Below are 20,638 nucleotides of genomic sequence, written 5' to 3' on the forward strand. Positions count from 1 at the left end.
ATTATAGATCTTGCTCAGGCTTGTCTTACACAGGCTTGCTATATACAGTAAAAGCTATGTTGACCAATATCTATAGGAAATGGGGCTGCTGATTAACCACTTATGCTGGTTAATTAAGTTTTTTTTTTATTGAGCAGTGATATGGCAGCAGAGTCAAGTATGTTGCGGTCTTACCTGGCACTGGGACTCACAGCCCATTCTTACTCTGTTACAACACTTGACATTGCCTCCTTCTCATTGCTGACCCCCAAGAATGACTTGGGCAGAGCCTGCCATAGTCACTTGCATGCCTGCCAGTGTCCTAGTAACAGTGCTGAGGGGGCTGCACATGATTGACCCGGGCAGGCTTCTGGGTCCCTGGATTGCCAGTTAATTGAGCTGACTAGTTAACCAGGTGCCAGTTAATATAACATATATGATGCTTCCAGGGCTTTTTTTCTGGGAAAAGAGGAACTCAGTGGGTTGCCCTTGGAGAAAATAGTCACATGGCTGGTGGCCCCACCCCCTGATCTCCAGACAGAGGAGAGTTTAGATTGCCCTCCGTGCTGTGGTGTGGAGGGCAATCTAAACTCCCCTCTGTCTGGAGATCAGGGGGCGGGGCCACCAGCCATGTGACCATTTTCAAGAGGTTCTGGAACTCCGTTCCACCGAGTTCCAGCTGAAAAAAAGCCCTGGATGCCTCCAACATCCTTCTTCAAGATTTGATGCTATGAAGTAAGATCGCTTTGCCTTGAGATATGCTGCAATTTATTTTTCTCTGCTTTTCCAGAGTCTATATTTTTATCAAATTGTTTAAAACAGGGTTCCAGGGGGGTCCCCTGTTATTCTATTGTAACAAAATAAAACAGAAGTCCGGTGATACCTTAAGAAGTAAGAAAATTTATACTAGCATGAGCTTTCATAAGTCACAGCTCACTTCTTGAGATGCTATGAAGAGGAAATTATAGTTCATATTTTTATAGAAAAGATAGCCAAGATCCCTTGAGGCACATAAACAGATATGTTTTTCTCCTTCACAGACTTTATTTTTCTAATTTTCTCCCTCATTTTTCTGTGGGGTTTTTTTGGAAGCCTATTTTCTTCCCTATGGGTGTACAGCTGCCACCAGCTTCAACCTATTGGAAAGATTAGCAAGGTCTGGGTGATATCTGGTCACTTAAAAGATATTCTGTAAACAAACAAAAGAAGTATTGGATTTGTTTCTAATGCATCTCTTTCATCCAGTGTGATGGAAGGAAAATAAAAATACCAAACTAACCTAATCTGGTTGCATTGAATAGCTCACTTCCTTCCCTTTGGCTGCAAAGCTGCCACCAGCTCAGTTGTTTTGGAAAGGCTAGCAAAGTTTGAAAAAGGAGGGACAATATCCATATCTGTCATATCTATCATTAATTTGTGTGTGTGTACATATACGCACATTTTTAATTTATGACGTATCTTAAGGGTGAAAAAATGTTTAGAGGAATATATATTTTAAAACCCTGTGTAGACATACGGCTACGGTTATGACAAGGTACTTAAAAGAATGGGTGTAGGGGGCATTAAGGTAATCAAGTAAGGCTGGCCATCTTCAATCCAAGCTGTTTATGGCCTAGATTCCCTTAGCAATGATATTACTATTCCCTACCCATGCAAATTGGCTTGGCAGGGTTTGACTCTACCTAGCAATTTTGCAGCCCTGTGAAGGGAATCTAGCTATGATCATGTACTGTACTTTGCAGCCTAAGATTTGCTTGTGATGGTGAAGAACAACCTTTAGTCACAAAGCAATACAAACTAATGTCTTTAAGATGTATGTGCGAAACCCCTTATAATTGCCAGAATAGCCAGAAATGAAGACCAGTTCAGGAAACTGAAAGTGCCTTGCTTTGGTAGGAAGAGGGCATAGGCATCCTTGAATACATCATTTACAGTGAAATCAACAGGCTTAGACTGGAGTAACACTGCTTAGGATTTCATGGTTAATGTTACTTTTAAAAAAATTGTAATTAATGGCACACTTTCTTCAAAGACTTGATGATATTAAAAAAATCAAGACAGTCTGATTGAATACAAAGATAGAAAGTTCAGCTACCCAATAAAATAAGCAACACCAATCACAGAATATGAGAGCTCCATCCTGACACACGGTGGAGGGTGCAACCACAAAATGGTGGCCACAGGAGGTGACTCCAACCACAAAATGTCAAGAAGGTGAAGTTATGCATAACTGTGATAGTAAGTCTTCAGCATTTCAGGCAGAAGCTCTATTTAACAGGATGCCATTTAAACTTATCACATTGTCTAAAATACTTTATGAACACACAAAATAAGTATACATACTGAGCTAGCTAAGAATCTCTCACCTGACAGTATCTGTCTTCATTTTGGAAGCATCTAACATACTTTTGGGAAAGGCAGAGGGGGGAGCTTCTTCTCCTGGCAATCCCTTTACACAAGCCCTTCTCTCATAAGCCCATTTTAACCTGCACTATTATTTGGTGTTTCACCTGGTGCTGAAGGTCACATGACCCCCTTGCTTCTATGTGTACAGTAAGAGACAGATTCTGGCCAGATTTTGACAAGAACATAATTGATACTTGAAAAACACACAGCATTTCATGTAGTGAGGTGATTAAGCATTTTAGACATGCTGCCTGATAATTCCAAAAATTTATTTGTATTTAGCCACAGGCCATTACAAATCACAGAATAACAGGGAGTAAGAACAAAGAGACATAGAATTAACTAAAATTAATATAACATGATTAAAATAAATAAAATTTTAAAATAAATACAGCCAATGGACCATTTTCAGTTGTCAAATTCGGGTAGGAAAACAAATATATACAGAGTTAGTAGCAGCAATAAGTATCCTCGATATTCAGAGTTGAGTAAACCCCTTAAGAACAGCATTAGCCTTTATTTTTTATTTTTGCAGCCAGGGCATACGAGGCTGTTTTATAAGATATGTTAACATCAGAATCAGCTAATAAAATTACAATCTTCTCAGAGTCTGAGTAGGCACAAAGGTCAGACAAGATCTCAGAAAAAAAATTAGTCCTGGGGTGAACATACAACGAGCAGTTAAGAATATAATGGGTAAGTCCTCAATTGCAGGTGTTCCACAGGGACAGTAATGCTGATCCTTAGGTATTTTACTGTAGCGACCTGCTAAAACTGCGGTTGATGTTGCCTGATAGTGCTTAGTTGGAATCAAGTCCCGCTGTGTTTTTAGAATATCGCTTTCTTATATGCACAGGTAAGTACTTTCCATAGAGCCCACTGTTTGTATCATATCATAAACATCAAAAACTCAACAAGCCCCAGCAGGCCCCACCCATTTTCTAAAAACACCTGGGTGCCAGAGGATGCCCATGGACCCATGGATCGTGATGCTGGGGAACTCTGAGATAGATAATGTTCTGTGGAGGGTGAAGAGACAGTTTTTTTCAAGATCAATGGAATGATAACCATGTATTTCCTCAGGAAAACCATTCCAGAAAACCAGCAGTGTCCCCCACAACATGTGATGTTTATTTCATTGTCTTCATGAGGCAGAGGGAACACAGTGCCAGAAGTGTCTGTTGGATAAAGTTGCATGTAAGGGTGAACAAGGAGAAGCGGTTACACAGTGGCCAATTCCAGACGGCCCTCCCCATCCCGAAACGTCGCGCGTCGTCGTGCGGAAAACGCGAAATATCGCGTTTTCTCGCGCGAGTTTTGCGCAAAATCTACTTTCACAGCATCTCTGCCAAAGCTGGAAAGTGGAGCAGAGTAAAGTATACAAACTAGGGAATTATCCCAATTGAACTCAGGAAAAAAAATTCCCTGCACTGGATCAAGCTGCAATGCTTGTTACAGAGTCTGAGGTGAGTTCAGTAAGGTTGACCTGAAATTCCTTCCGTGAGCTCAGACAGGTCATACTGGGTCTGGGACATTTTACCTTATGCTGCAGAATGCATGCAACAGACAGAAAATACCAAACACATTACAAATGGCTCTCTTGCTTTTATTTAAATGCTTGGTGTTCTGCCATTCCCTGATTTCCATAATATACTATTTAGTTTTTGGCAGCTTGAGATTCGGGATTGCCAGGAAGTTTCTTCTTCAGGAAATAACTAGTGGTTGGATACAATTTGAAGTTATTGTAGAACAGAAATTATACATTCTCCCAAAAGGTGCAATTCAGAGATTCCTGCAAATCTTTTTCTCCCTGCTACTATCTCAAAGCAATAAAGAGGAAATAGCTTTGTAATAAGAGACTTCTATTCTACTAATAAAATTAAATGGGACAGTCGAATGAAAACAAGTTTAATAGCACAAGAACACCAGAGGGCAGCCTTGGTTTGCAGTTGAGTTGTTCAGCCTTAATCTATAGAGGACAGTGAAGTGGCATTAGTAAATTAAAAGGTACCCATTTAACATCTGTGTTATGATTGCTAATTCATGCTTTAAGATTATAGACAAGGGGACTTTTCAGACATTAAAAAGCAGATTCTGTTTGATTTATGTTCATCCCTGTGGCTGCTAGCAACACAATTCTCATCCCCATGAAATGAATGTTATTTTTCTTTAGATGGGATAGAATTCCTGAAGAAAACGAGGCTCCATGTGTTTGATATCTTTTAATACATGTGGAAATGTACATTTCAGCACTGGAGAGAGAAAGCCTACAATCTCTATTATTTAAAGGGCTACCTCAGTGCATTGATATTTAAATGATATCAACTGAATAATCTTATTCGGTTTCAAAAGTTTATAAATCAGCATGGGAATGGACCATTGAGTGACTTATAATGAGTAATTTCATGATGCTATCCAATAGCTGCACTTTATAATTCTTGTTCTATATCTAAATAACAATATATACATTGGTTGTTGTGGGTTTTCCGGGCTGTATTGCCGTGGTCTTGGCATTGTAGTTCCTGACGTTTCGCCAGCAGCTGTGGCTAGCATCTTCAGAGGTGTAGCACCAAAAGACAGAGAATATATACATTCTTTACCTGCCTTCACAATCTAGCAAAGAAGAAAAATCACTGAATAAGTGCCAATATTTTTTTTATCCAAAACATTAATTTCTGTTGTGTATGTAAAGCTTTGCTCTGAATCCAAGGTGTCTGTGTTCTGTAGTATCATTGTTCCCTTCTCCAATCAGCATCACTTGCTAATATTATTGGTGAATTATGTGCTATGTATTTTATATTTAATAATATTTATTCTTATCTTCTCTGGATTATCACCTTAAATATACTGTGATTGCAAAATCACAATTTAGAAAAGGAGGAAATCTATAAAAAGACAATTACAGTACAATCCTAAATAGTCACACCATGGCCAATGTCATGGATGTGACTTTGGTATTATATCTGTAAAAAATTATACAGTTAGAATATAACAGCAACAGTCTTCAAAATCCCATTTAACTGGAACTCAAATATCTCCTGCCAGGACAAACTTTTAAAACATATCTCTGTGTCTGCCAGTTTAAGTTCTCCCTTTTCATCCAAACCTTACACTGATTTTACAACAGACCTATATATTAAAGTAACTTTAGTTTGATCCAGTGATCTCTAGATTCATTCCTGGTACTAGCTCTCAGTTCTGGGTTCATCCCCAGAATAAATGCACTAGTCATAAAGCAGATGTGAATGTAATTCAGCCGAAAGACAAATATGCCCATTTGATTTCAAAGGCAGAGTTAAGCATTGCTTACATCTCTCTAATTGAAATCAGTGGGACTAGAAAGTAGGTAGATTTGACTGGATTGTGCCCTTCTCTGACCATATGCAGTATGGCTTTCCCTATAGTGCTCCTTCCACCCCAGTGCAAAGGTTAATGTGCCCCATGGCAGAAAACTGGGAGGGCATAAGAAGTGGTAGACTGCCAAAGAGATAATTATCCCTCATACACCATTTCTTTGCCAGGATGGGTGGATGGATAGATGAAAAGAAGTAGATGGAAGCATCAGGGCAAGATCTAGTTTGCACACAAAGGTTAGGGGAATGTCTTTAAAGAGCATGCGTCTTTCAGGTAGGTTTTGATCCAGCCACATTTTGTTTCAAAATGTAATCTATGAAAAGGATTCGTGGTTATTCCATTTTACTGATGTGGAATCCAGGCCAAAAAGATACGGAATTATGGCCAAAAGAGTTTGAATTGCCCGAGAAATAGGTGTTAAACTGGTATCTGAATGACAGAAATTCTGAGTCACAGGAATGGAGAAGTGTGGTGGTGTGTGTGTGTGTGTGCGTAGACTCAGAATGATCCGCAGAGAAGTGAATAGGAAATAACTACAGACTTCAATAGGAGTGTACGGAAAAGAAAGTGCACTATGCTGGCGTGCCAAGGACATAATGCAGATCACCATTATTTCTTAGAACCATGAGATTTTCTTGGGGGGGGGTAATATGTTCGGAGCGGATGTTTCACTGCGTACATATTTGACATGTTTCTAAGGTTTCTAAGTAATTTGCATGATTTTCTTTGCCCCTGTGGGCGTGTGTGATTTGGTAAGAAAAGTAAAGTCCTGCTGCATTGTAGATGCTTGCATTTTGTTTAGAGTGGCAACGTTTCCTCTTACCTTTCCTTACAGAAGCAGCGTTTCTGATACTGGGAGTGAGGGTGCTTTTATGAAAGCCTTGTCCTACCACCAAGAGGATTTCAGTCCAATTGCACCTTAGAGACCAACTTGATGTTCAAGATTTTCAGGTACCTTCAGAAGGGAGCTTTGACTTTTGAAAGTTTATACCTTGGAAATTTTGGTTGGGGACTCGAATCCTGCTGTTCAACTGCAGACTAGCACAGCTATTTACCTGAAACGGTCCAAGTTTTCTACATTTAATTTTATCCTCCCCGTGTTCTGTTCTTTCCGTATCTCTTCTAACTAACCCAGATGCTTGTGATACCCAAAGGCACAGAACAGGAGTTAGGTATCCGGACCGTCTGAAAAAGCCCATGAAGTGACATGGGCTCTTTTTTGATCTACCGGGGAAAGGTACGATCCGGATTCAGTAGCACGTTCAAGACCGACCAGATTTCCAGGGCATGAGCGTCCGAGAGCCAAAGCTCCCTTCGGCAGATGCGGGGAATGCAGTGGGAACGCGTCTTGTCCAGTCGCTTCCCGAGGAGCTGAAACGGTTAACGTGAAATCCGCGTCGCGCCTTCCCAGACAAGCTTTCCTTAATCCCCTTCGGACTGACTGTCTATCGCGGCAAGCCCCCGTCGCCCCTCTTCGCTGGACCGGCTCCCGCCTTCGCCTCAGCGCGCTCCGCCGCCGTCCCAGAGCCCTGTCGCGGAGAAGCGCCCAGCCTGGCCAGCCGCGGCTTGACTGGCACGGCGAGCAGCCACTGGGATTCTGCACCGGGGCGAGGAGCGCTTCGCGTGGGGCGGGGACCGACCCGCTCTGTCTACAGCCAGGAGGCTGGTGGGCGGGGCGGGAGATGACAGGCCAATGGGAGGCGGAGAGGGAGACGGCGCGAGGCTAGGAGGGGAGCCGCGTCTGGAAGTCAAGAGCCGAGCGCTGAAAGGGGAGCGAGCAAAGTTTCTGCCTGGCTGGCCGCTGCGCGGTGCGTGCGGGCGGGCGCCATCGCTTGCCCGCGGAGTCCAGCGAGCGGAGCTCTCCCTCGCCGAGCGGAAGGGCTGCGCCAAACCCACCCCGGAGAGAGCAGCCGCAGAGTTTCGGGCGTGCGGAAGCTCCGCCAGTCCGAGGGACCGTTGCTTTCCCAGTCTGTCTGCGGCGCTGGCTGCGGGACTCTCGCCCTCCGCCTCCTCGGGCCCCCTCCGGGCAACGAGGAGCCCGGGAGCCTCTGCCGGACGCCCAGCCCGGTGCGCCGAGGGATGCACAAAGCCAGGCGGGGCTGAGGGGAGAACTTTTCACGATGCCCAGGAGCGCTTGGGGCGGCGCGCACGGCCGAAAAGTCTCCGAGCGGCGGCGGCGGCGGCTGGAGCGGCGGCGGCGAGAGGGGAAGAGAGCGCCTGGACAGCCCAGTAGCTGAAGGGCGGCGGGAGCGTCTCTCTGCCCCGCGACAGGACTTTCTCGCCGGCCGCGGAGTCCAGGCAAGTTGCAGCGGTTGGGCTGAAGGGCCGGCTGGGCTTCTCTCCGCGGCGCGTCTTGGTGGGAGGCGGCGTGGCGGCGCTGGGAGCGACCGGGCGAGGGCGAGGGATGCCCGCCGCTGTGGAGGAGAAGCTCCCTCGCTTGACGTGGACTGACTCTGCCCGCCTCAGCATTGCTGCGTTTGTTCAACCGGTGAGGGAGAATTTGCCACACCGCCGGTAGGCTGCCTTGCCTGCTCCCCCTGCCTCGCCTCAGCACCATGGGCCTTTCGGGGAGTGGCAGCGCCTCTCCCGCTGGGCTTTTATGCTTCGCCGGGCTCCTGCTGCTCCCGCTTAACTCCTCCGCTGAGCCCAGGCAGGTCTTCCAGGTGATGGAGGAGCAGCCCTCGGGCACCTGGGTCGGGACCATCGCCATCCGCCCCGGCTTCACCTACCGCTTGAGTGAGCACCATGCTCTTTTCTCCATCAATGCCACTTCGGGGGATCTGCACACTCGTGCCACCATTGACCGGGAGAGTTTGGTCAGCGATGTGATGGACCTTGTGGTGCTCTCCAGCCAACCGACTTACCCCAGCGAGGTGCGCATTGTGGTGCTGGACCTGAATGACAATGCTCCTGTCTTCCCAGATCCCTCCATTGTGGTGACTTTCAAGGAGGACACAGGGAGCGGCCGACAGCTGATCCTGGACACCGCTACTGATGCAGACAGTGGGACCAATGGCGTGGACCACAGTTCCTACCGCATCGTGGGTGGCAACGAAGAGGGCCGGTTTCGACTCAACATCACTCTCAACCCCAGTGGAGAAGGTGCCTTTCTGCACTTGGTCTCTCGTGGTGGGCTGGACAGGGAGGCCACCCCTGCATACCAGCTGCTGGTGCAGGTGGAGGATAAAGGGGAACCACGGCGGCATGGATACTTACAAGTCAATGTTACTGTACAGGATATCAATGACAACCCACCTGTCTTTAGCCAAACCCTCTACCAAGCTCGTGTACCTGAGGATGCACCTGTTGGAGCCAGTGTCCTACAGGTGACAGCAGCAGATGCTGATGAGGGCACCAATGCTGACATCCGCTATCGCTTGGAAGGGTTAGAAAGTGCTGGTGGAGACGGAGCTGGGATGCTTCCTTTTGAGGTGGACCCAGAGAGTGGGGTCATCCGTATCCGGGAAGCTCTGGACTATGAGTCACAACGGCAGTACTCTCTGACAGTTCAGGCCACAGACCGTGGAGTGCCAGCATTAAGTGGCCGCGCTGAGGCTCTGATCCGCCTGCTTGATGTGAATGACAATGAGCCACGGGTGAAATTCCGCTATTTCCCAGCCACCTCCCGCTTTGCCTCAGTAGATGAGAATGCAGCACCTGGCACAGTTGTGGCACTGCTGACCGTGAGTGACGCTGACTCACCAGCTGCCAATGGGAATATCTCCGTATCCATCTTGGGTGGAAATGAGCAGCGCCATTTTGAGGTCCAGAGCAGCAAAGTTCCCAACCTTAGCCTTATCAAAGTGGCTGCTGCTCTTGACCGGGAACGCATACCCACCTACAACCTCACTGTGGCTGTGACTGACAACTCTGGGGCCCCTCTGCCATTACCATCACCCCCTTCTTCCCTGACCCCTGAAGGAGCTACTCCTGCTGTAGTGAGCCGCTCCTCTGTGGCTAGTCTGGTGATCTTTGTGAATGACATCAATGACCACCCGCCTGTCTTTGGGCAGTCAGTGTACCAAGTTAACATTAGTGAAGAGGTGCCGCCTGGCAGCTATGTACAAGGCCTGAGTGCTACTGATCGTGATTCTGGTCTCAATGCCAACCTTAAGTACAACATAGTTTCTGGCAATGAGCTGGGCTGGTTCTGTATTAGTGAACACAGTGGCCTGGTCACCACCCAGAGCCCTAATTCTGCCATGGGGCTGGCTAGACCTCCCCTTGGGGTTTCTGGCACCAGCATGCTGGCATCTGGAGGGCTGGACCGGGAATTAGCTTCACAGGTGGTGTTGAACATCAGTGCCCGTGACCAAGGTGTGCAACCCAAAGTTTCCTATGCCCAGTTAGTGGTGAATATCCTAGATGTTAATGATGAGAGGCCCCAGTTTAGCCAGCCAGATGGCTATCATGTATCTGTGGCAGAGAATTCCCCATCAGGAACTGAGTTGCTAGTTCTCACTGCTGTTGATAGAGATTTAGGAAACAATGGGACTGTGCGGTTCTCCTTACAAGAAACAGAACCAGGGATGTTGGCAATGGGGCCTGTGGTAGCACCATGGAAGGTGTTTCGCTTGGATCCTGTGTCAGGCCGACTCAGTACAATCTCACAGTTAGACAGGGAAGAGCAGGGTCACTACTCCTTGCAGGTCCTGGCTAATGATATGGGCTCTCCTCCCCTCTCCTCAGTGGCTCAGATCAACGTGAGCCTACTTGATGTGAATGATAACAGCCCCCTGTTCTATCCTGTCCAATACTTTGCCCATATCCAGGAAAATGAACCTGCAGGCAGCTATGTTGCCACTGTGTCTGCCAGTGACCCAGACCTTGGGGTCAATGGGACACTTAAGTACAGCATCTCAGCAGGAGATACTTCCCGGTTTCAAATCCATAGTCAGAAAGGAGTTATCACCACTAAAACAGTCCTCGATAGAGAGGAGAAGACTGCTTACCAGCTCCAAGTAGTGGCCAGTGATGGTGGCAACCTTCAGTCCCAAAACCAAGCAATAGTCACGGTCACTGTCTTGGACACTCAGGATAACCCCCCAGTATTTAGCCAGGCTATGTACACTTTTGTGGTCTTTGAAAATGTTGCCCTGGACTATCATGTAGGCAGTGTTTCTGCTTCCACGATGGACCTCAATACTGACATCACTTACCTTATCACAACAGGGGACCAAAGGGGTGTTTTTCAAATTAACAAAATGACTGGTCTGATCACCACGGCTAGTATTATTGATAGGGAAGAGCAAGCGTTTTACCAGCTAAAAGTAGTGGCCAGTGGTGGAGCCATAACTGGGGACACTTTGGTCAACATACATGTCAGAGATTTAAATGACAACTCCCCCCACTTCCTTCATGCAGTGGAAAGTGTGAACGTGGTTGAGAACTGGAGTACTGGGCACACAATATTCCAAGCCAAAGCTGTTGACCCAGATGAAGGTATCAATGGGATGGTACATTACAGCCTAAAGCACAATCCAAAGGACCTGTTTAATATCGATGAGGAAAGTGGTGCCATAAGTTTAACTGGGCCACTTGACATAAATGCTGGGTCTTATCAAGTAGAGGTTCTAGCCTCTGATTTGGGAGTGCCACAGCGCTCCTCTAGTTTCATTTTAACTGTTTCTGTTCATGATGTAAATGACAACCCACCAGTGTTTGACCAGCTTTCCTATGAAGTGACTATTTCTGAACTGGAGCCTGTGAATTCTAGATTTTTTAATGTACATGCTTCTGACAAAGATTCAGGCACAAATGGAGAAATAGCTTATACCATAATGGAAGGAAATGCTGGGGAGGCCTTTGGCATTTTTCCAGATGGTCAGTTGTATATAAAGAGTGAACTGGACCGTGAGCTCCAGGAAAGATACACACTATTGGTTGTGGCTTCTGACAGAGCAGTAGAACCTCTCAGTGCCACAGTGAATGTCACTGTAATTCTAGAAGATGTAAATGATAACAGACCATTGTTTAACAGTACCAATTATGTTTTTTATTATGAGGAGGAGCAGGCTGGGGGATCATTTGTGGGTAAAATAAGTGCTGTTGACAAAGACTCTGGGTCTAATGGGGAAGTCAGATATTCATTTGAACACATGCAGCCTGATTTTGAGTTGGATGCAATAAATGGAGAAATAAAAAGTACTCATCAGCTGGACAGGGAATCCCTTATGAGGCAAAGGGGAGCGGCGGTATTTACATTTACAGTTATTGCAATGGATCAGGGGTTGCCAAAACCTTTAAGGGATCAGGCAACTGTGCAAGTTTACTTGAAGGATATAAATGATAACGTGCCAAAGTTTTTAAAAGAACTTTATCAAGCAACTATCTCAGAATTAGCTGCAAACTTGACACAGGTTTTAAGAGTTTCTGCCTCAGATGTTGATGAAGGTAATAATGGATTGATCCATTATTATGTAATTAAGGGAAATGAAGAAAATCAGTTTACAATAGACAGGGGCACGGGACAGGTGACTTTGATAGGCAAACTAGACCACGAGGTTACTGCATCCTACTCTCTTCTCATCCAAGCAGTAGATTCTGGAACAGTTTCCCTGAGCTCAGTTTGTACATTGAACATTAATGTACTAGATGAAAATGACAACAGTCCTTCTTTCCCTAAATCAACATTGTTTATTGATGTCTTGGAAAACATGAGAATTGGGGAACTCGTCTCTTCTGTCACTGCCACGGATTCGGATGCAGGTGACAATGCTGATCTTCAGTACAGTATTACTGGAACAAATAATCACGGAACATTTAGCATCAGTCCTAACACTGGCAGTATTTTCCTTGCAAAAAAGTTGGATTTTGAAACACAGTCCATATATAAACTAAACATAACTGCAAAAGACAAAGGAAGACCTCCTCAGTCATCTACTATGTCCATTGTAATATATGTTAGGGATTACAATGACAACCCTCCTAAATTTCCTCCTGGGGACATTTTTAAATCGATTGTTGAGAATATTCCCATTGGGAGCTCTGTCATTTCTGTAACTGCTCATGATCCGGATGCAGATATTAACGGGCAGTTAACATATACAATCATTCAACAGACGCCAAGAGGGAACCACTTCCATATAGATGAAATCAAAGGAACAATATATACTAATGCTGAAATAGACCGTGAATTTACTAATCTTTTTGAATTAACAGTGAAAGCCGCTGATCAGGCTGTGCCTGTAGAGTCCAGAAAGTTTGCTTTGAAGAACGTGACCATTCTGGTAACTGACCAGAATGACAATGTCCCTACTTTTATATCGCAAAATGCTCTTGCTGCAGATCCCTCTGCAGTAATTGGTACAGTCCTAACTACTATTATTGCTGCTGATCCTGATGAAGGAGCTAATGGGGAGGTTGAATATGAAATAATTAATGGGGACGCTGACACCTTTATTGTGGATCGCTATAGTGGAGATCTGAGAGTGACCTCGGCGTTAGTACCTTCTCAGCTTATGTACAGCTTCATAGTCTCAGCCACAGATCTTGGCCCTGAGCGAAGAAAATCAACTACCGAAATGACTGTGATTCTACAGGGACTTGATGGGCCTGTTTTTACTCAGCCAAAATACATTACGGTTTTGAAAGAAGGTGAACCTATTGGGACAAATGTGATATCCATAGTAGCAGCTAGTCCTCGAGGGACTGAAGCTGTTGTGGAATATTTCATAGTCTCAGTACGTTGTGAGGACAAAATATTTGGTCGACTTTTTACCATTGGGCGTCACACTGGTGTGATTCAAACGGCTGCTATTTTGGACAGGGAGCAAGGAGCACGCTTGTACCTGGTGGATGTTTACGCCATTGAAAAATCTGCTGCTTTGCCACGAACCCAGAGAGCTGAGGTAAAACTTTTTTTACTATTCTTTTACAGTAAAGAGCTTGTGACTCCCCCCTCCTATCAGTTAAATTCCCTTGAATCTGACAGTTATTTGCTATTTTACAGGTGTCAAGTTGTGTTATATTGTCACAATGTGTTGTTCATTGCATACAAGCAGCCTTTGAACCAGCATGCAAGTATTGTCATTAGGAGGATCTGCCAAAGAGATTATATTAGAATAAATAATGGAATTTCCCCCTTGAGCCCAATTAACTAATTAGCATGATGCATATCTGACTTGTTTGGAGTGGGGAGGTCCAGTTGCATAAATGAGAAACTGGCTTTAGCTATTTAGATTGCTTCATGTGTGATCCTTCCTCTTTATTAGGAAAAATACCGTATGTGAAGTGATCTTGTCTTAGGCCTTCTTTCTTCTTCTTATATAATACAAAAGTGTGTGGATGGGGCCCGAGCAAACTTTTTCTTCCAAATGCATTTTCCTTCACCTCGGCACAGTTTTAGTTCCTCTGGCTTTGGCTCATCTGGTATTCAGAGTTGTGTTCACTGTTTTGTTGATATCCTTAGACTGCTTTCAAACCAAGTAGTGAATCTCAGCTGAGCTCTCTTATTAGTCTAATTCATGCTTCAGAGTGAGAGGATTCCAAAACAATAGTTATGGAATCAAGATGATATGCCAAGTTGTTGTTTTACGGAAGGCATTCTGCCAGCAGCATTATATTATCCTTTGTGTGGCTGGAAATGTACCTTGGCTATTGTCTTTCAGAAAGAAAGTAGGAGACCCTAGGTCAATTAAGGTGGAACCTTGCTTTGCCTTAAGACATTGTTCAAGGCATTTCTCCGGCCCTGATTCTTCCTCTGTACTTGGAATCATTGTGCTTTTGCTCTCTGGAACAAAATCTGTTTTATAGTCAACCAGCAGGGGATGCCGGAAGTGTACAGTGATTCAGACATTTCCCTCGTGGTCTAAGTTCTTTAGCTCTAAAGCTGAATGTGTTCCAGGAATTGCTGTCATGTACTGGTACACTAAGGATACAATCCTATGCACTCTTACTTGGAAGTCATTTCCTTTGAAATCAGTGGGATGTCTTTATGAATAAGCATGGATCAGACCAAGTAAACATGGACAGGCTTGGAATATGCATGCTTAGACTTATGCACATTGGACTAGGCTGCACAATTGCTTCATTTTGATTTTAACCTGAAATTACGTTTACTTGTGGGTATGCTATTACTTGCTATTATACATGCATCTCTTGATATTACTTAAAACAGATTTTAAATGGTCTTGATAAGGAATTCCAAGACTACAGAATCTCTTGTTGAAGCAGCATATTGTGCTGGCATTTAGTTTAGTGTCTTTTGACATCAACCTGTTGCTTAGTAAGTGTTAGCACATGATTCAGATTAAGTTGAAATAATGCTAAATATCACAGTATTGATGTACATTTCTGGTATTAGAAAATATCTGTGCTGTATTAGTATAAATTACAAAGAATAATGCCACAAATGGGTTTTCAACTTATCTACAAGTGGAACTCAATCAAAACAAAGAAAAATGAGTTTTGTATTTCATTGTAACAAGTTATGCATTAAGGTATCAGTATATGTTTACTATGGTGGTCTTTGATTATGAAAGATTGGAATCTGGCAAGCCCTTATTTGTAGTGAACTAATGAAAACGTTGGATGTCAGTATTTGGATCAGTGAGGGAAATCAGGAGGCTGTTGGGACAAAAGGTTCAGCAAGAGTTTCTGCATATTTTAATGTTCTAGAAGGGAATGCTGTCATTTGCTAAATATCAAATAATCAAAGATAAAATATATTACAGTAGAATATTTAGAGTTCACATTACTATTGCTTGTAATTCTATTTCATCTGAAGCCACATTTACTTGGAAATAAATCCAATTGAATTCCTTGGGTTCAGTTCTGACTAGATTTTCATAGGAGTGTACTATTGCTTCTCAGTGTTTTTCTTTAAAATGGCCATTTTATTTTAAAACTCTGCTTATCAGTTTAAGTTTCTAATAGTGCACTCCCATGCAAAGCTGCTCCAATCTAAGCCCACTGAAATCACAGAGCTTCGACTAGAGTAATTGCATGGGTTTGCCCTGTAAGGCAGGATTTTACCACATTAAGTAAACAAAATAAAAGTATGAATGATTTTGTGAATATACTACTTCTACAAGATTTTGAATAAGTACTTTGGTTAATGTGCATTCCATCTCATATATGAGTATATTTAAAATTATCCTCCACAAATGTCCTTAAAATATGCACACAGCAATTTAGAGAGAGGTTTTAAATTTAATTTCTTTACTTTAAATGTCTGTTATCACTGTGATATCCTCATAGGACTGTTATGTTATGAAGGGATACACATTTTCTCCTGTATCCAAATAAATATTTTAAAATTGAAGTAAAATAATTCCTGCCTCTTTGGTTCCCAGCACTAGTAATGGTTACATGTCCTTAACGGTTATTTGATTGTAAGACATTTTTACAGCTTATACCATCATATAGCTATACCAAAGGAAAAGACTTTACTTGTTGTCTTTCTGTCTGCTTTCCATCTGCTAAAGGTCATGGCTCACCATGGAAAAAGAAGGCCACCCCTAACAATATAGACTGCTTATTAGTGGTGATTTGAAAGCTATTTATTTATATTTATTTTATTTTCTTCATTTATACTTCTCCTTTCTCCCCAGTAGAGAACCAAAGTGGCTTACATCTTTCTCCTCTCCTCCGTTTTTTCCTCACACCAACCTTGTGAGGTAGGTTAGGCTGAGAGTATATGATTAGCCCAAGGTCACCCCGCAAGTTTCTATGGCAGAGTGGGGAATCAAACCTGAGACTCCCAGATCCTAGTTTGCCACTCTAGCCACTACACAATACTGACTATGAAATCAATTGCTATGAAAGAAAATGTGTATCTCAGAAACTGTTTTCAGAGCAAGGACTTGGGGCCAAAGCAGACAATGTAGAGGAATACAGAAACAAACATTTCTAGGATTTTTAAAAATGGAAATAGCAGCTGTACATATCCCAATTTGGATTAGGGTCACCATTAAGGAGAGAGTTAGTTTAAGCTTGTCTCTCCATGTGATTTGGCAGATTAAAACTGTCCTCCAGCTGTTATTAGCTTAGAGAAGCAAAAATGACAGCAAAGAGCCTTCAAAAGCTAATAAAAGTCCAGGGGGTGGGTGAGTGGGTGGGAGGGGATCGGTGAAATTGTACAAGGGACAAGAAAGGTTAAATCTCCCTTCTCTGGAGCCCAAATGCTTGGAAACTCCATTGAAAATCTCCCAGAATTCTGGTCTGTCAGTCAACTCTGTGACAGAAGTTCTTCTGAACATGGGGAAATGCTAGCTCCTATTTGAATTGTCCCTCCACAACAATCCTGGCAAAACAACCAGTAGAAGTTTTAGTGAAGTGGCTATGGCTTGATGGCACAGTGATCAACCTGATAGTAAGCAGGTATGGGTCTGATCGGTGCTCAGCTTAGGCTCTCTGCATATGTTGCTTTGTGGACTATAAATTTAGTAAATACATAAAACAATAATTTTTTTACCTCCCATCCTGTTTGAAGCCATACCTGCAGTAAATGAGTTGAGCCACTGGGCCCATCTTTGTGCCACGCTGCCTGCATCTCCTCAAGATATTACAGTAGCAGTTGCTTTTCAAACTTAAGGGTTTTTTTTTTAGGAAGAGGAGGAAAGCTCATTCCTGGTCTTGCGACATTCATCTTATATCCTGTAGTCATTGCTGCTCCCTTGAAATGAAAGAAATGTTGGGTAAAACTGGCCCTCACTAATTTGCATCACTCTTTATAGGGTTGCTAGGTCCCTATACCCTCCCAGCGAGAGCAGGGGGAACTGGCGCTTACCTCGTGTTGGTCTTGTGGCTCTTCTGGAAGTGACATCATCACACCAGGCACGGGAGCACTCCCACTCTCTGGGCGGGGCCAGTTCAGCCCATTGAGGGCCCAAATCAGCCCAAAATGAAATGCAGGAACGCTCCCGCAGCCAGCACAATGATGTCACTTCCGGAAGTAACATCGCCACACCCCTTGGGAGGACATGCACTGTGCATGTTCCTGGGATGCCTGCCAGACATGGGCAACATCCAGGAGGCTTACCACCTCCCGCAGATCACTGGCAGATCACTGGGCAAGGGATGAAATCCCTGGGAGTTTGCCCGCCACTGGTGGGCACCTGGGAACCCTAAGTCAATTAACCTGACTATCTCTATCAAAAGAATGAGAGGCACTATGCTTTTATACATAAAATGATGTGACAGTGTTGTATTGTTTGACTGAAGACCTGTTTAAATGAATCTTTAATGAATTACAAAGAAACTTAGTAATATTATAATTAAATAATTTAAGATATATTGTGCTTTCTGTCACAGGATACTGTCCTTTCAATCTCTGGCCTGTTCAAGCATAGACTGCAATTCTACTCAGCTATGTAAAAACCATTAATTTCAATGGAACGTTAATATAAGAACTGTACGCAAGCCTGGAAATGTAGATACAGAGTTCCGTTACACAAGCTCTGAAAATCTTGTTGTAAATAAGGAATATAAACCCGGAATTCAGACATGCAAAATAGATGCTATGTAAAAAACAAAACTGTATGGTTTATTTATATACAAACATCTGTAACCTAGGATTACAACACTCATTAAGTTCTCTTGGGTATGTTGAATAAGTCAAAATGTTTCCATAGGAATACATTAGAAAGATCATTAGGATGCCTAAATTAGAAAATACCACTGTGCAAGTAAAGATGAATGTTATTTGTTGGAGTTTTCATACAACAATTTAGACTCCCTGGTGTTTTCTTTCCCTCCAAATTTTCCCTTCCTGCACTGTGTTGCGCTGTTTGTAATCCATCAAGAAACCTCATGCTGTCTGAATGATAAAGAAATATTGCCACTGGAAGAGAAATATTTTCTTAACTTCTGTATTTTTATAATTTGGAGATCTGTATTTTGATTTGTGTAGGTTTATTTTATTGGATGCTAGATAGGGTTGCCAAGTCCCCTTAGCCTTCCAGTGGGACAGAGGAGCTAGCACGTATCTTGTCTTCTGTCTCCAAGCGCACAAAGCATGCGCACTTCCACGCCTGTGCGATAACGTCACTTCTGTTCCCATGCCTTTCCCTCTGCCAGTCAGATTTGTGGTGGCAGAGGCAGGTTGCCAGTCCCCTGCTGGGGGGTGGGAGATTCCCACTTCTATCCTCTACCCCCCCCCCCGCTTACTTGGCCAGTGGGGAGGAAACGTGCCTCCTAGGCTTGCTCCCAGGTGGCATGATGAGCTCCCACAGCGGCCTGATTCAGCCTGAAGCAGCGCTCCCATGCTCCGCAGTGGCCTGAATTGGCACCCGCCCTTTGTGGACTATAAATTTAAAGAAATTATTGTTTTATGTATTTACTAAATTTATAGTCCACAAAGCAAAGCTCCCACCCTGCGCAATAACGTCAATTCCCAAAAGTGAGGGAATCAAGTACAGTGAGTACCAGGTCTCCCACCTCTCACCAGGAGGCTAGGGGGACCTGACAACCCAAGGCTGGGGACAGAGGGTGGGTGCAGGGGATTCACTCACCTCCACCCTGGGATTGATAACCCTAGTACTAGGCCTACAGTTTTATAATAGAAGTCAATGAGAGAATGGTTGTTGACTACAGTAAATATACAATGCATTCAGATGTAACAACAAACATCTTACTATATAATTGAGTACGTGTATTTCAGACAACTCACTTTATACCCTGGTCCACCACCAGAGGGCGCTGCCATGGAGGGAAGCCTAGGCAAGGCACCGTGTCCCTCCAGAAAATGTGCCATGGTGGGAAGCCCAAGCCGGGAGCAGGATGGGAGCAGGTGGCAATGCCCGCCTCCCGCCTTCACCCAGCTGACATTAGGAGTGGAGCAGGTGGCAATGCCCACCCCTTGCCTTCACCCAGCTGGTATTAGGAGCGGAACAGGTGGCAATGCCCACCACCAACGTTAAGCCAGCTGGTATTAGGAGCGGAACACTTGGCAATGCCCACCTCCCTTCACCCAGCTGGGATAAGGAACAGAGCAGGTGGCAATGCCCACCCTCTTCAACCTACCGGATTAAGCCACTGAGCAGGCAGCAATGCCCACCCTGTCTTCACCCTGCCAAAGTCAGGATCCAAGCATGCAGCAATGCCTGCCCCCCTTTCAACCTGCCGGAATCAGGAGCAGAGCAGGTGGCAATGCCCGCACCCCCTTCACCCAGCTGGGATCAGGAGCAGAGCAGATAGTAAAGCCTGCTGCCCAACTTCACCTGTCTAGATCAGGCATAGAGCAGGAGGCAATGCCTGTTCCTCCCTTCACCCAACGGGGAGCAGGTGGCAATGCCCACCCCCCTTCACCCAGATGGAATCAGGCTCGGAGCAGGTGACAATGCATGCCCCTCTTTACTCAGCCACAGTCAGGTGCAGAACAGGAGGCAATGCCCCCCCCCCCTTTACCTGGCATGTATCAGGCATGGAGCAGGTAGCAAAGCCCACCAACCCTTCACATGGCCGAGATCAGGCAGTTCAGGTGTGGAGTAGATGACAATGCCCACCCCCCTCCTTCATCAGCTGGAATCAGTGACGGAGGAGGAGCGAATGCCTGCCTGCCCGCCCTCCCCTTTCTAGAGCCCATTGTATTTTTTCCCCACAACGGGCTTTATTGCTAGTCTTTCCATAATAAGATAAACACAATTTGTTGATGTGTTCATACACTTCTTCCAGCTTTCCTCCCCTTCCCTCAATCAGATTCTAGTTTGCCATGACACATGAATGTAGATGCCTAGGTAATTTTTTTGTCCTTCTCTCAAACTAAACCAAATGAATTCCAATTTGCTCAGGTAATTGCAGTCAGATAATAGCAAATCTGTGTTTGATTGTAAGTTTCCCAAACTGGGATGCTGTTGGATAAACAGGTTGGCATAGTTGCTGGAAGTGCCTTCTTTCAGCTTGTCATCTGCCCCCCTACTTGAGCTTGCATGATCTAACCATGCTGATGCCACTGTAA

General features: G+C 44.5%; 1 protein-coding gene across 1 annotated transcript in view; it reads left to right on the top strand.

Moving 5' to 3' along the window:
- The first annotated feature begins 8,294 nt into the window (after positions 1–8,294).
- Positions 8,295–20,638, top strand: part of FAT4 (FAT atypical cadherin 4) — a 152,979-nt gene continuing 140,635 nt past the window's right edge. The window contains exon 1 of the mRNA XM_054989845.1: positions 8,295–13,589. Within this exon, the coding sequence (XP_054845820.1) occupies positions 8,295–13,589 (5,295 nt within the window). The remainder of the gene's footprint in view (positions 13,590–20,638) is intronic.

The sequence above is a fragment of the Eublepharis macularius genome, chromosome 10 (genome assembly GCF_028583425.1).
Source record: "Eublepharis macularius isolate TG4126 chromosome 10, MPM_Emac_v1.0, whole genome shotgun sequence".
NCBI lineage: Eukaryota > Metazoa > Chordata > Lepidosauria > Squamata > Eublepharidae > Eublepharis > Eublepharis macularius.